Source organism: Rhinatrema bivittatum, chromosome 6 (assembly GCF_901001135.1).
Source record: "Rhinatrema bivittatum chromosome 6, aRhiBiv1.1, whole genome shotgun sequence".
Lineage (NCBI taxonomy): Eukaryota > Metazoa > Chordata > Amphibia > Gymnophiona > Rhinatrematidae > Rhinatrema > Rhinatrema bivittatum.
The window spans coordinates 263,524,457-263,539,826 of NC_042620.1; the positions used below are offsets into that span (position 1 = coordinate 263,524,457).

A 15,370-nucleotide genomic window follows, 5' to 3' on the forward strand; every position below is an offset into this window, starting at 1 on the left:
CACATCGTCTGATGCGAAAACAGGGAAATCGGGTGCATAGTGTTGTCAACTCGACCCAGACATGCGATGCTACGGGTACAGTACAACACACGACGCAAGCTTCGGGCACATTGACGTAGGTCACCCATCTGAAGAATATCCAGGTGCACACGACACAATTGTCTAAAGCACGTGTCGTGATCTTCAAAACTGGTGATGCAGAAGAATCGACCGCCATCGCAGGAGATTCGGGGAGGTCAGCTACCCCCCTCCAGGGCTCAGAAAGCACATGATCCTCAAATAATCTTCCTGCCAGAAGAGCTCATGGGATTCGACACATTTGATAGAGAGGACGGTCATATCTTTTCCAGTAGAGCTATTGTTAGAGGGGTCCTCTATGCTCTCCTAAAAGATGTATTTGGACTTTTCATCTGTATTAAGGCATAAAAGACAGTTCCTTCATCTTTAGGAACCACTCGTTAAAAGACACAAATCAACTTGCCAAGACCATCAGGCATTGGAACACCATAAGGGGACCAGACTCCACCATTTTGTTGGCAGCTATGCCGCCTCAATGAACGCACGGAAAGCCTGCTTCACAAATAAGACCAAGAAGGGGGACTGTCTCCACTCCACAAAAAGGGGCGCACTCTACTGATCATGGGGGGGGGCCTCACAAGCCATGACCCAGATAACTATTCTTAAGAACTTTTTCTCCTCGATAGACATGGGCTGGCACTCAAGATCATCACCTAGTCCACCGGAGAAAGAGGAACTCTCCACACCACAGACCTCTCTCATCACCAGGGAGGGAGGACAGTAGTCCACCAGACCAAGTAGAGGAGCGAGAGCCACTTTTTTTCCCCAGTACAGTATATGGAACCACAGAACTCTCCTCAGACTTCCTCGAACAACTGAGTAGGGATCCCCTCTGACCGCCCCCCCCCCCCCCCCCCCTGACCCTCCAGAGCCTTCATCGCCTCCAGAAGATCTTACTTATTCAAAGTTTATTAAAAAGGTGGACTCTGTTTTGAAAGTTGAAACAAGGAAAATCCCGGATCCAAGGACTGAGACGAGACAATGGGTATCCTGAAAATCTTTGATGTCCCATCTGAGCCTATAGCCTTGCTGTCGCATTCTTTTCTAGATGGGATCAGGGACAAATCCTGGAAGTCCCGTTCACAGGTCAGTATCCCACAAGACTTATTTAAAATTTTAACTGTGTAAATCAACCCACTAGATTTAGAAGAGGGCCTACAGCTCTTGTTGAGAACCATCTATGAAGCTTTTGACATGTCTGCATGTATGTCTGCAACTTCAATAGTAACTTGCAGAATAGCCTGGCTCCATGCAAGTGCCATCAGATATGATATGCATGGGAAGCTTGCAGACTTGCCCTGCAAAGGGAATAACTTATTTGGCGATAAGCTTATGGAAATAGTCTTCCAAATAAAAGACCAAAATCTAGCAGTTCTTTCCCTTGCCTCACCTTTTGATCAACAAGTCTCCACAAAGAGATCCTATCCTCGGTATAAAAAAAACCTCACTACCTTACAGGTCGTATTCGTCTTTCAGACCACAGCTATACCAGACATACCAGATGTCTAGGCAGCAAGGGCAACAGAGCCAGCCCAGAGTATATCCATGGAATCAACAGCCTCAAAAACAGCAGCAGAGCTCTGTTCAGAAGCCACAGCAGATTTTTTTTTTGAACAGCGTGGGGCCACAGCTACCATTGAAGGTGGGGGGGGGGGGAGATCAGAATTTCTCATTTTTACCACTCTTGGGAATCCATCACATTGGGTCTTGAAGATGATTTGCAATGGTTACCAGCTAAACCTCAAGCGACTTCAGTCAGTCCCTCACACTGTAACTCCGTTTCGGGACCAAACAAAGTTATGCTCCTGCAACAAGATGTTCTTCCTCTGCTCCATCAAGAAGCGATACTGCCTTGTCATAAGCGCAGCAGGTGATTCTATTCCAGATACTTCCTCATCCCAGAAAAAGCTGGAGGCCTTCGCTCAATCCTAGATCATTGTTCCCTCGACAAATTCATTTGCAGGAAGAAGTGCAAGATGACATCTCTCAAATCCATTTTACCATTCCTCCAGCCCAACGATTGGATGTGATTACTGGATCTCAAGGATGCGTATTCTAGGGATGTGAATCGTTTTTTGACTATTTAAAATATCGTCCGATATATTTTAAATCGTCAAAAATCGTTAGAGGCGATATACAATAGGAATTCCCCCGATTTATCGTCAAAAATCGTAAATCGGGGGAGGGGAAGGTGGAGGGCGGGAAAACCGGCACACTAAAACAACCCTAAAACCCACCCCGACCCTTTAAAATAAATCCCCCACCCTCCCGAACCCCCCCAAAATGTCTTAAATTACCTGGGGTCCAGTGGGGGGGTCCCGGTGTGATCTTCCACTCTCGGGCCACGGGTGCGTTAATAGAAATGGCGCCGGTGCCATTTTGGTTCCTGTCCCCCGACGTCACGAGCGCAGGAGATCGCTCCCGGACCCCCGCTGGACCCCCAGGGACTTTTGGCCAGCTTGGGGGGGCCTCCTGACCCCCACAAGACTTGCCAAAAGTCCAGCGGGGTCCGGGAGCGACCTCCTGCACTCGAATCGTATTTGCCGTATTGCAAAATGGCGCCGGCCATACGGCCAGCGCCATTTTGCAATACGGCAATATGGCATATTGTATATTGAGGTATAAAAAAGAGAGAGAGAGGCGACAAAATAATTGTAGAACAGAGAAGAAGTATTAAATCAACATTACCTTCGATTTAGGTAACATCGCCATAAGGCGAAACTTTGGCCAAAGTTTGGAACTTTCATTATCTAAATAAAATCTTTCTAAGGCATCGGTCTAGCTTTTGTTTTCTTCACCTCATGGCTTTTCTAGACCGTCTACTGTCTTGTTTCTTGGGTCCTACCCATCCATTGGTACCTAGATTCATGAAGGGACTTATTCGTATTTGACCTCCAGTCTCCAAGGCCTTGGTTCCTTGAGATTTGAATATTTCAAACCTATGGAGTCTATCCCTATGAAGTACTTACCTTGTAAAGTAGTTTCTAGTTGTAGTAACTTCGTTGAGACGGGTGAGTGAGCTTCAAGTGGTGTTTCATTATTCCCTGTACTTAGTTTTACCATGACAAAGTTGCTTTGTGGGCATATCCATCCTTCTTACCAAAAGTTGTATCTGCTTTCCATCTGAATCAGACAATCACTCTGCCTACATCTTTTCCAGAGCCACACAGCAATAACAGAGAGAGGTTGTTACTTACTTTGGACTGCAAAAGAGGATTAACTTACTACAAAAAGAGAACTCGGACAACCAAATGTGCATCCCAATTGTTTGTAGCATTTAACCCAAATGCGCCAGGTGCTTCATGGTGACAAGTACCTTAGCGAAATGGATAACTCAATGCACTCAGTCCTGCTATGCATCCCATTCCTGTAAGCTAACTGGCTCTGTTAAAGCACATCAAGTTAGAGCCACTGCAGCTTCTCTCGCATATTTATATAGTATATCCTTGTTGGACATTTGTAAGGCGGTAACATGGTCGTCTATCCATACTTTCACATCTCATTACTGTCTCGACAAGCGGTCTGCATCAGACAGCTTGGTGGGCTCATCAGTGTTACATCATACCACAAGAAGTCAAGGCTGTCCATGAAAAGGGTGGGTTGCACAGAGTACAAATATGAACTGACATCTTCTAAGGATCACATCATCCTCAACGATCAATAGACTGTGAATATACTCAATGCAACCCTAAGCTGGGGACTCCCAGAGAACATGGCTAATTCAGCCTGCTTATTGACGGGGAAAAAAGCAAGTTTGCTTACTGTAAATTGTGTTTTCCATAGATAGCAGGATGAATTAGCCATACGATCCCACCCTCCTCCCTGGACAGCCTTCCTTTACATTGCTGCCCTATCATAGCTTTATTATGACCTGAGGAGAAGAAATAATCGCATGGGAAATGACCGCATATTCGCACAGAGCAAAGCTCTGTATTCTAAGGGAAAGCTCTGCCCCAGTGCCAGCCGGAGCACGTTACCCCAGAAAGCATAGCTAATTCATCCTTCTATCTACAGAAAACACTTTATGGGTAAGCAAGCTTGCTTTTCACTAGGCTGCCAAATGTAGGAACCTAAAATGTATGTGGCTACAAGGGTGGAGCTAGGGCAGGGAAACAGGAGCTTATCATCAATTTTCAGAACTAGGCACCTAATTTAGGTACCTCAGTCTAAGAAAAGAAATAGCAAGCCCAAATTTTGGGGGCTCTGTTTTAGGGACCTAAATTTATGTGGATTTTCAGCTGAAATCTTAGGCTCCTACATTCTGCTCAAAATAGGCACCTAACTTAGGAACCTTCTTTTTTTTTTTTTTTTAAATGTCATCCTCAATGTTATCAATTCTTTCTTCTTCACCTGTTCCAGGTTCCTCTGGTGATGAGGATGATGATGAGGGAATAAGCGCCCGGAGCTTCTTGAAGAAGAAGGCTGCTGAACCAGCCACTGCAGATGCACGCAACAAGTTCCTCAAGAAGATGGAGGTTGGGATCATGAAATGGGACATAATAGATGCTAAGAGTTAACATGCTACATGGCTCGCCTCATGTTTATCTGTTTGATGTTTTGTTGGGTGATGCACTTTTTGTTCTGCAGGATGAAGAGGATGAGGAGGAATCATCTTCTGATGAAGACTGGGGATCAGATTCCTCAGACTCTGACTCTGAGTCGGATGATGATGATAGTAAATACACCTCATTAGCCTCCAAGTTTCTGAAGAAGTAAGCATATGGGGATAGGGAAAGGGGTGAAAACAAATAGTTCTTTTCATTGGTGTATGCTCTCTCCTACCTGACCCACAATTGATTCTGTTGTCTTGCAGGGCTGTGACAGAGGAGGAGAAGGCAGCAGCAGAGAAGAAGAAAGAAGATAAAGCCAAGAAGAAACATGAGAGGAAAGTGAGGAAGGCAGAAGAGGAGGAGGAAGAGGAGGATGAGCAGGGAGAGTGGGAGAAAGTGAAAGGTGGAGCACCTATGGTGAAGGTAAGTCTAAGGCAAAGGGGGGAAATGTAGAGAGAGGGCTTCAACCACTAACTCTCTGGCTTCCTCAGATTCTGGGAATTGGGTGCTGGAGAATAGTTTCCTGTTGTGCCGTCTGTCTCTTAGCATTATCTTATCCTCTGTCTTTACATCCTACTTTTTGCTTGCAGGGGGACTGATGCCATAAGGTGTGCTCAGCAAAGCACATAGTTTAATTTGCAGTTGTCTGCACACGTTTTGTGCTCAGACTTTACAGCTGATATAGCAAGGAACTTTGCGCACGCAAAATGTCCTTATTGCCCTCTCACGCAAATACTGTGCTAGTGAAAGCATTAGCTATTACTCTGCACTGCAGAGAGGTGCACTGGTTTACCTCATATTTTTATAATGCTGGAAACAACTCCTAGTCTGAGGTGGAGTAAAGCTTTTCTGGGGCTAATGTTAATTTATCAGCGGAAGCTGGAGTTCCAGTGCCGGGATCCATAGATGGGATTTTACGCACAGAAAATATGCTTTGTGCACAAATCAGAGAATGTATGTAAAGAAAAGACTTAGTGCACAGCAAAACATCATTTGTGTATATTTTATGCACAAAAACTGTTTTTGGTACAGAGCTTTTTTGTGTGAATAAATCATTTTATGCACAGAAAACATGCAAGTTATATGCATCCAATGCTCCCATACTCGCTAATTCCCCATCTGTACACCGTATTTCCCAATTAGTCCCTGTTTGTACATCGCCTGTTACCTGTTGATGTTTCTATTATTATTATTTTACATTTTTTTACTCTTTCCCTTCTCACGTTGACTATACATAGAAAAATGTTATGTGTTGATGTTATCTATTATTTTTTTCCTCCTGTAATAAGTTGTTTAAAATGTAAACCGGAGTGAAGGCAGCTTGCTATACCTCTGCATATAAAATCTTCTAAATAAATAAATGCTTTCATTTATCTCCCCTCAACCAGTCTAGATGAATGTTTTTTTTCTCCCTTACCAGCAGAGACAGAAAAGCTTTACTGTACTTGTAGATACTTAAATTTACTGTACCACCTGTAGTCGCTTAGTATTCTTTCTCCAACAGATGATAGAGGTGCCTAACTGTCAGGGAAATGGGTGTATTTCCTGGTCTAGTATGGAGTGGGTGTCTTGTGCACAGAGCAACAGAATGGCTCAGAGAAAGATGGAGTCATCTTTAGAGACAAAGGCGATCAAGAAGATCTTAGTGTTCTTTCAGCTGTTAGTCAAAAACCAGACGGTGAGAGTGGTGTCAGACAATGCAGCAGCGGTAATATAGATAAATGGGCAAGGAGGAACCAAGAGTCCAGTGGTCACCTTGGAAGTGGGATTTTAATGCTTTGGGCAGAATATCTAAAAGAGTTGTCTGCACTCAGCTGGCTGGGGTGGAGAACATTTAAGTGAACTTTGAGCAGGCATGTTCTGGATCCTGGAGAGTGGGAATTGGCGGTGGAAACATTGAGCCTCTTGGAGATCCCCCAGTTGAATTTGATGGCTATGACACAGAATGCCAAAGCTTCTAGGTTCTTTGGTTGATGAAGAGAGCCTGGGTCAGAGGGTCTGGATGATTTATCTCAGGCTTAGCCTCAAGATATGCTCCTCTCTGTCCTTCCTCCTTAGCCCTTGATAGTAAGAGTTCTCAGGCGCATAGAAAGACATCGTGGAAGGTTGATTCTGTAAATCTCGTGGTGGAGGAGCCCTGTTATATTCTCATGCTATGTCAAGGTTTGATTTTGACCTTGAATACTGTGTTCAGTTCTGGTCGCCGCATCTCAAAAAAGATATAGCTGCAATGGAGAAGGTACAGAGAAGGGCGACCAAAATGATAAAGGGGATGGAACAGCTCCCGTATGAGGAAAGACTAAAGAGTTTAGGACTGTTCAGCTTGGAGAAGACGGCTGAGGAGGGATATTATAGAGGTGTTTAAAATCATGAGAGGTCTAGAACGGGTAAATGTGAATCAGTTATTTACTCTTTCGGATAATAGAAGGACAAGGGGCCCTCCATGAAGTTAGCATGTGGCACATTTAAAACTAATCGGAGAAAGGCCTGCTTAAGGATGGTTTCCAACTGCCTATCGTGAGCATCCTTCAAGGACACTCCTCTCTCTACTGGGATAGTTGTTTGCTTCGAGACAGCGCAGACCAGGGCGTTCACTTTCGGAAAATGCAGGCATTCTTTGGCTGCTGGGTCCAGAGGGTATAAGGCTCCAGGGCCCGACCTCCTTTAAAACTGGCTTCCGGGGTGTCCCATTCCAGGTCAGTCGTCATCTGGATGGCTTCCAGCATTGGGAAATACCAAGAGGCTTGCCGTAGAGACACCAGGATGGGATTCTTCCTTGGTCCCAATATATAGGGTCCGTGCCAGAAACTCCCAGGGTCTTCAGGGCCTGGGAGACCAGGGCCGGTAATTCATCTCTGAGGAAAAAATCAAAGCATGGTCCGGTGTGGCTCCAGGCCTGGAGGGATTTCCCCATCCTCCAATGAATCCAGAACCTCTTCGTCATCCATCGTGTCCAGATCCCTGTCAGGGATACCCTTGGTGAGGCGAGGCATGTCCCGAGGCATGCTGATAGGGCTGAGAGGGCGAGGCCTTCCCAGCTGGGATCAGACCGGGCAGGGACAGAACCTGACTGCGCCCTGAGCAAAGGTTTGAAGGCCCTGAAAGAATTCCACCCAAGAAAAGGTCACCAGGTCCATACACAGTATTCAAGGTGCAGTCTCACCATGGAGCAATAAAGAGGCATTATGACACTTTCCATTTTATTCACCATTCCCTTTTAATAATTCCCAACATTCTGTTTGCTTTTTTGACTGCCGCAGCACACTGAACTGACGTTCCCTGTACTTATCTGGATCAGTGCAGACTCCTGGGTTAATTCATCCCTGCCAGCAGATGGAGACAGATAAAGCCTCGCTGACACTGCTTGAAAATCTCTGGTGCCACCTGCAGTAGCTCAGTATTTATCTCTCTCGAGCAGATGGCGGGTACATTAACCTGCAGGGCTTCTTTTTACACTTGCTGTTTTTTCTAGATTTTCTTTGTCAGGTGAGCCTTCCTCCCAGGGGACTGTTTCCTTGAGGAACCATTCACTTCTCGGTTGAGGTGGACTGGTTGAAGTCCAAGTTGTTCCATGGGGTGTAAATCTGGTGGTCCAGATCCCTCCGCTCACGCAGCCGGCTGTGTGACTTGCAGCCCTTCTTTTTGAGCAGAGGTTTTTTCTCTCCTATTAATTCAGCAGCTGCTTTGAGCTGGACAGCTCCTTGCAGCTCTGGGAGAGAAGCTCTGGCTTTTTTGTTAACTTTTAAAGTTGGAAAAAAAAAAGTTTTCAACAAAAGGAAGTCAGCTGATGGTAAGGCTCTGGGGTGACTCCCCTCATTCTTCCCTCCCCTCCTTTATTCTCCAACAGGGTTTTCTTTTCGGCACGTTTTTCCTTTTTTCTCGGGGTTTTTTGTTGCAGTTTCTTCGTTTGCTCACCGGCATGATTCGCAGCACAGGCTGCTGCACGTGTGGGCGGTCCCGGTGCGCCTCAGTAGATCGGGCCTCTGTTCGGGGTGTATTTTTTTTGGGGGGGGGCCCCTCCCTTTTCCCAGGAGGGGCAAAACGCCGGCACCTCTGTAAAAATGCAGCTGCCGCGATCGGGCCAGTTGTTCAGACTCCTGCTCCCTTTGGGTCTGCCGGCTCCCTAGAGACGGGTGAGGCAGCCATTTTGAATGTGGACTCGCGCGCACCGCCATTATCTGAGGGAGAGGGAGATTCTCCTCTGCAGCTATCCCCGTCCATCCCAGGCCCCCCGATGCGCAGGGGCTTGGTGGGGGAGCAGGATCTTCAGGTCCCTTACCTCAGGGACCGGAGAGAGACCAGATCCCCAATTTGCCTCCGGGGGTGCATCCTTTTCCCCCAGATTTCATTCTCCTGTTACACCAGGATTACCTGGCACAGCAGGAGGGGGTGGGGGTGTCTCCTGGGGGTTTTGCCCCTCAGAAGTCAGGTAGGCAGCTTCCCAATTCCAGGACGGGATCCATGCGGCTGCGGGACTCAGGCATTCCTGTCAGGCCTAGCTCCGTGGGGGCACCAGGGGGCTCTCAGGTACCGGGGGCCCCGGCAGGTACGGCATTGGGTTTTTCGGCGCCGGATCCAGATCAGGGAGATGACACAGAAATGCCGTCTGTGCAAGAAGGAAATGATCCCAAGATTCTTCGGTTGCTCCGGAGAGAGGAGCTTGGCAGCTCTGCTTCCGCAGGTTCTTGAGGAGCTGGGGTTAAAACCCCTGCAGGAGGTTCTGGAGTTGGATGGTGCGGACCTCGTTCTGGACAGTCTTCGGGCTCCGCCTTCCCATATCATAGGTCGATGTGGCAGTTGATTGAGCATGAATGGGATTCCCCGGACTCCGGTTTGAGGGTGTGGAGAGCTATGGCCAAGCTCTACCCATTGCCGGAACAAACTTTGAAACTTTTTGCACTTCCACAGGTTGATGCAGCAGTTTCCGCAGTTACTAAGAAAACTATGAATTCCGGTAGAGGGGGCCGCTGCACTCAAGGATGTTCAGGACTGGAAGTTGGAGCTTCACCTTAAGAGGGTTTTTGAGAGTGCAGCCTTGAGGCTCTGGGCTGCCGTGTGCTCCGGCTTCATGCAGAGAGCATGTCTGAGATGGGTGCAGAATTTTCAGGATGCACCTCCGGGGGCCTGACACGTCGGATGCGGATCGCGCAGAAGCATCGGTCGCGTATGTAGCGGATGCGCTGTACGACTTGGTACGGTTGCTCTCGCGGGTCATAAGTTCAGCGGTCGCAGCCAGACAGTTGCAGTGGCTCAGTCACTGGTCAGCGGATGTCTCTTCTAAGGCTAGGCTAGGTTCTTTGCCTTTCAAGGGTCGGCTCTTGTTTGGAGAGCAGCTAGAGCAACTCATCAAGCAGCTGAGTGAGACCAAAGGTTCACAAGCTGCCGTAGGACAAGCCGAGGAATCACCAGGCGTTTCAATCCAGGTCGCGCTTCAGGGACACCAGACGGTCGCGTCCTTCCAGAGGGGCCCGTAGGGGCGCAAGCCCAAAAGCCTTTTCAGCAATCACGAGGCTCCGGTTGGGGTCAGTCCTTTTGCAGCGGGCGTCGACTTTTTAGAGCCCCCATACGGGAGGAGCGACAGTGGCCAAGTCCTCCCAATGAAGCAAGGTCAGTTCGCTCGGCCGTTCCCTATATAGGAGGCCGGCTGGCGGACATTTACGGGGAGTGGACCAAAATCACACAGGATCAGTGGGTCCTCTCAGTGATAAGAGATGGTTACGCCTTAGTTTGCACACTCCGTGCTCGACCTCTTCTTAGTCGCTCCTTGCGGGTTCTCGGCAAAGCGTCGGGCGGTTCAAGAGAGTTTTGTGAAGGTTGCACGATTTGGGAGCGGTACCGCCTCGAACGGGGCAGGGGTCCTACTCCATCTATTTCGTTGTCCTGAAAAAGGAGGGGGCATTTCGCCCCATTCTGGACCTCAAATCGGTCAACCGGTCCTTACACATCCCACGGTTTCAAATGGAGACACTGCAGTCGGTAATTACGGCAGTCCGTTCTCGGGAGTTCTTGGCCTCCCTCGATCTGACGGAGGCATACTTGTATATCCCAATTCGTCCAGCACATCAGTGATTTCTCTGTTTTGCGGTGTTGGGTCAGCATTTCCAATTCCTGGCTCTGCCTTTCGGGCTAGCGACGGCTCCTTGCATGTTCACCAAGGTGATGATGGTGGTGGCAACAGCACTCCAACGCAAAGGGGTGTTGGTACACCCTTATCTCGATGATTGGCTAATTCGGGAAAAGTCGTTGGAGGGTTGCCTGCGTCAGTTCAGAAAATGGTTCGCCTGTTGGAGTTCTTCGGCTGGGTGGTGAAGCGGACGAAGAGTCACTTAGAGCTGTCCCAAGTACTCGAATACCTCAGCGCTCGTTTCGACACGAGCCAAAGCAGGGTGTTTCTCACACAGGAGAGGATGCTAAAACTTCAGTCACAGGTTCGCCGCTTATTGGCATTGAAGATTCCACGAGCCTGGGATTTCCTACAGGTTCTGGGTTTGGCTTCCACCCTAGCACTGGTACCTTGGGCCTTCGCGCATATGTGTCCACTTCAGAGGGCTCTGTTGTACAAATGGAATCCTCTGTCGCAGGCTTTTCATTTACCGGTTTTGTTGGATGCGTTTGTGCAGAACAGTCTATCATGGTGACTACAGTCTTCCAATCTGCAAAGTGGAGTCGGCCTAGAGGTTCCGGAGTGGGTGGTTCTCACAAACGATGCCAGTCTCTCTGGTTGGGGAGCAGTCTGTGAGCGACAGTCGGCCCAGGGTACTTGGTCGATGATGGAAGCCTCGTGGCCAATCAATCGGTTGGAGACCAGGGCAGTACAGCTGGCACGTCAAACCTTTCTTCCCCTCGTTCAGGGTCATTCAGTCAGGGTTCTGTAGGACAATGCCACAATGGTTGCATATATCAATCACCAAGGCAGGACCAAGAGCCAGGGGATAGCGATGGAAGCGCGAGAGTTGTTTCAGTGGGCAGAAAGGTACTTGATTCAGCTAGCAGCCTCTCATATCGCAGGGGTCGACAATGTTCAGGCCGATTTTCTCAGTCGTCAAACCTTAGATCTCGGCAAGTGGGAGTTGGCGGAGTCCGCGATGCGGCTCATCCGGAGACGGTGGGGCCGTCCCCATGTCGATTTAATGGCGACTCGGCTCAATGCGAAAGCTCCTTTGTTCTTCAGTCGCAAAAGAGCGTACGGGGCTGAGAGAGTCGACGCTCTAGTTGTGCCTTGGCCTCCGAAAGTCTTGCTGTATGTATTCCTGCCGTGGCCGCTGGTGGGCAAAGTATTGCGCAGAATAGAGAAGCACCCAGAGAAGGTGATCCTAATGGCTCGACCATGGTTCGCAGATCTTGTCAATCTAGCGGTGGACGGTCCGTTACGCCTGAGTCACCTCTCGGAACTGCTTCATCAAGGTACCGTATTTTCTGACCAGGCAGATCACTTTTGTCTAGCGGCTTGACTTTTGGGAGGCGTCGCTTGCGACGAAGAGGATATCCAGAACCGGTGATTACTACACTTTTACAGGCTCGGCAGCAATCCACTTCCTCTCATATGTTTGGGTCTGGAAAGTGTTTGAAACTTGGTGTACCAACCGAGGGGTTCTTGCAGTTCAGGCTTTGATTTCTCAAGTCTTGTCTTTTCTACAAGAGGGTTTAGCTAAGGGTCTTGCCTTTCTTCCCTTAAAGTGCAGGTAGCGGCGCTTGCTTGCTTACAAGGAAAGAGTGAGGGTTATTCCCTGTCTTCTCACCTGGATGTGCAGCCGTTTCTTTGGGGAGTTTTGAGGCCTCCGATGCAGAAAATTTGCCCTCCCTGGAACCTTAATCTGGTTCTGCGAATATTGTGTGATGCTCCATTTGAACCTATTTGGAGAGCGACTCTTAAAGATTTGACTGTCAAAGTGGTGTTCTTGGTGGCCATTTGTTCCGCTAGGAGGATTTCAGAATTGCAGGCCTTGTCGTGTAGGGATCCATTTCTCCAAATATCTGATTGAGGTATTACGTTGCGTACGGTTCCTTCCTTTGTCCCAAAGGTAGTGTCTGCTTTTCATGTTAATCAGACTATCGAGCTCCCAGCGTTTGCAGACTTAGATGCTTCTATGCAGCATGCTCGAGAGCTTAAGATGTTAGATGTCCGCAGAACCTTGCTTAGTTATCTTAAAATTACGAATGAATTCAGAAGATCGTATCATCTGTTTGTGTTATGGAGCGGGCCAAAGAAGGATACCAAGGCCTCCAAAACAACGATTGCCAGGTGGCTTAAGGAGGCTATGGGGTCAGCGTATATTCTCAAGGGCCGCCAGGTTCCTGACTGTTTGCGAGCTCACTCGACGCGGGCTCAGGGCGGAGGCTCAATTGGTGTCTCAGCAGGAAATTTGCAGGGCATTACAGGTTGGATTTGGGATTTTCGGATTCCAGGTCTTCTAGTGAAGTTGTCTTGCAAGCGGGACTCTCCAGGTCCCACCCTCTCTAGGAAGCTTTGGTACATCCCAGGAGTCTGGACTGATCCGGGTACGTACAGGGAAAAGAAAATTGGTTCTTACCTGATAATTTTCGTTCCTGTAGTACCAACGGATCAGTCCAGAACCCACCCGGGTTCAAGAGGAGAGTTGTCCGCTCAGCTATAACTGTTTTCAGCAAACTTCCATTCTTTGTTGTGAACTTATAAAACTTTAAAGTTGTTTGAGATGTGTTTTAGTCTGTTATTACACACAGTGTTTTTTCAGCTTGGGTACAGATCAATACTGAGCTACTGCAGATGGCACCAGGGATTTTCAAGCAGTGTCAGTGAGGCTTTATCTGGCTCCATCTGCTGGCAGGGATGAATTAACCCAGGAGTCTGTACTGATCCAAAAATTATCAGGTAAGAACCCATTTTCTTATTTCAATGTGTTATCCACTATGATGCCTAGATCTCTTTCTTGGGTGGTAGCTCCTAATATGGAACCTAACATTGTGTAACTATAGCATGGGTTATTTTTCCCTATATGCATCACCTTGCACTTATCCACATTAAATTTCATCTGCCATTTAGATGCCCAATTTTCCAGTCTCACAAGGTCTTCCTGCAATTTATCACAATCCGCTTGTGATTTAACTACTCTGAACAATTTTGTATCGTCTGCAAATTTGATTACCTCACTCGTATTCCTTTCGAGATCATTTATAAATATATTGAAAAGCACGGTCCCAGTACAGAACCCTGAGGCACTCCACTGCCCACTCCCTTCCACTGAGAAAATTGTCCATTTAATCTTACTCTCTGTTTCCTGTATCCACGAAAGAACATTGCCACCTATCCCATGATTTTAATGATAGGATACAAATATTTACTAACAGATCTGAAGTTTCATTTTTGAGTAACTTCAGAACCCTGGGGTGTATACCATCCAGGTGATTTACTATTCTTCAGTTTGTCAATCAGGCCCACCACATCTTCTAGATTCACCATGATTTGGTTCATTCTATCTGATTCATTACCCATGAAACCTTTTCCGGAGAAGGTTATCTCCCCAACATCCTCTTCAGTAAACACCGAAGCATGTGGATAAAGGAGAGCCAGTTGATATAGTGTATCTGGACCAGAAAGCATTTGACAGAATTCTTCATGAGAGACGTCTTAGGAAAATAGAAAGACATGGGATAGGTGGCAGTGTCCTATTGCGGATTGCCAACTGGTTAAATGATAGAAAACAGAGTAGGGCTAAATGGTAAATTTTTCCCAGTGGAAAAAGGTGAATAGTGAAGTGCCCCAGGGATCTGTTCTGGGACTGATGCTTTTTAATATATTTATAAATGACCTGGAAATGGGAACAAGTAGTGAGGTGATCAAATTTGCCGATGACACAAAATGATTCAAAGTTGTTAAATCACAAGAGCATTATGAGAAATTGCAAGATGACATTGCAAAACTGGGAGACTGGGCATGCAAACGGCAAATGAAATTTAATATAAACAAGTGCAAAGTGATGCATTTAGGGAAGAGTAACCCAAATTATAGCTACAAAATGCAAGGTTCCACATTAGGTGTCACCACTCAGGAAAAGTATTTATTTAGGTTTCATCGTTGAACATTTATTTATTTATCAAGTTTTCTATACCATTGCTAAGATGAGCCATCGCAACGGTTTACAAATTATAAGAATGCAGAAGATAAAACATACAATATTAAAATCATTTAGTACATATATGTTGAAATCTTCTGCTCAGTGTGCACAGCAGCTAAGAAAGCAAATAGATGGCTAGGGATTATTAGGAAAGGAATGGAGATGCCTCTATATCGCTCCATGGTGCGACCTCATTTTGAGTTTTGTGTTCAGTTCTGGTCACCACATCTCAAGAAAGATATAGCAGAATTAGAAAAAATACAGAGAAGGGTTACCAAGATGATAAAGGGCATGGAACAATTCCCCTATGAAGAAAGGCTAAAGAGGTTAGAACTCTTCAGCTTGGAGAAGACAGCTGATGGGAGATATGATAGAGGTCTATAAAATGAGTGGAAAGTAAACATTAAATCAGTTGTTTTTTCTTTCCAAAAGTACAAAGACCAGTGGACTCACAATGAAGTTACTAGGTAATACATTTAAAACTAATAAAAGAAAATATTTTTTGACGCAACCCATAATTAAGCTCTGGATTTTGTTGGCAGAGGATGTGGTGAAAGCTATTAGTATAGCTGCATTTGAAAAATGTATGGACAAGTTCCTGGAGGAAAAGTCCATTAACAATTAAGGGAGGGTTGTAGAAATCCACTG

The 15,370-nt window shown here is 46.8% G+C and overlaps 1 protein-coding gene across 1 annotated transcript in view; it reads left to right on the forward strand.

Moving 5' to 3' along the window:
* The window catches only part of LOC115094236 (eukaryotic translation initiation factor 3 subunit C), a 114,057-nt gene that overhangs the window by 40,612 nt on the left and 58,075 nt on the right, over positions 1–15,370 (forward strand). The window contains exons 7-9 of the mRNA XM_029607070.1: positions 4,438–4,553; positions 4,666–4,790; positions 4,892–5,051. Of these exons, the coding sequence (XP_029462930.1) occupies positions 4,438–4,553; positions 4,666–4,790; positions 4,892–5,051 (401 nt within the window). The remainder of the gene's footprint in view (positions 1–4,437; positions 4,554–4,665; positions 4,791–4,891; positions 5,052–15,370) is intronic.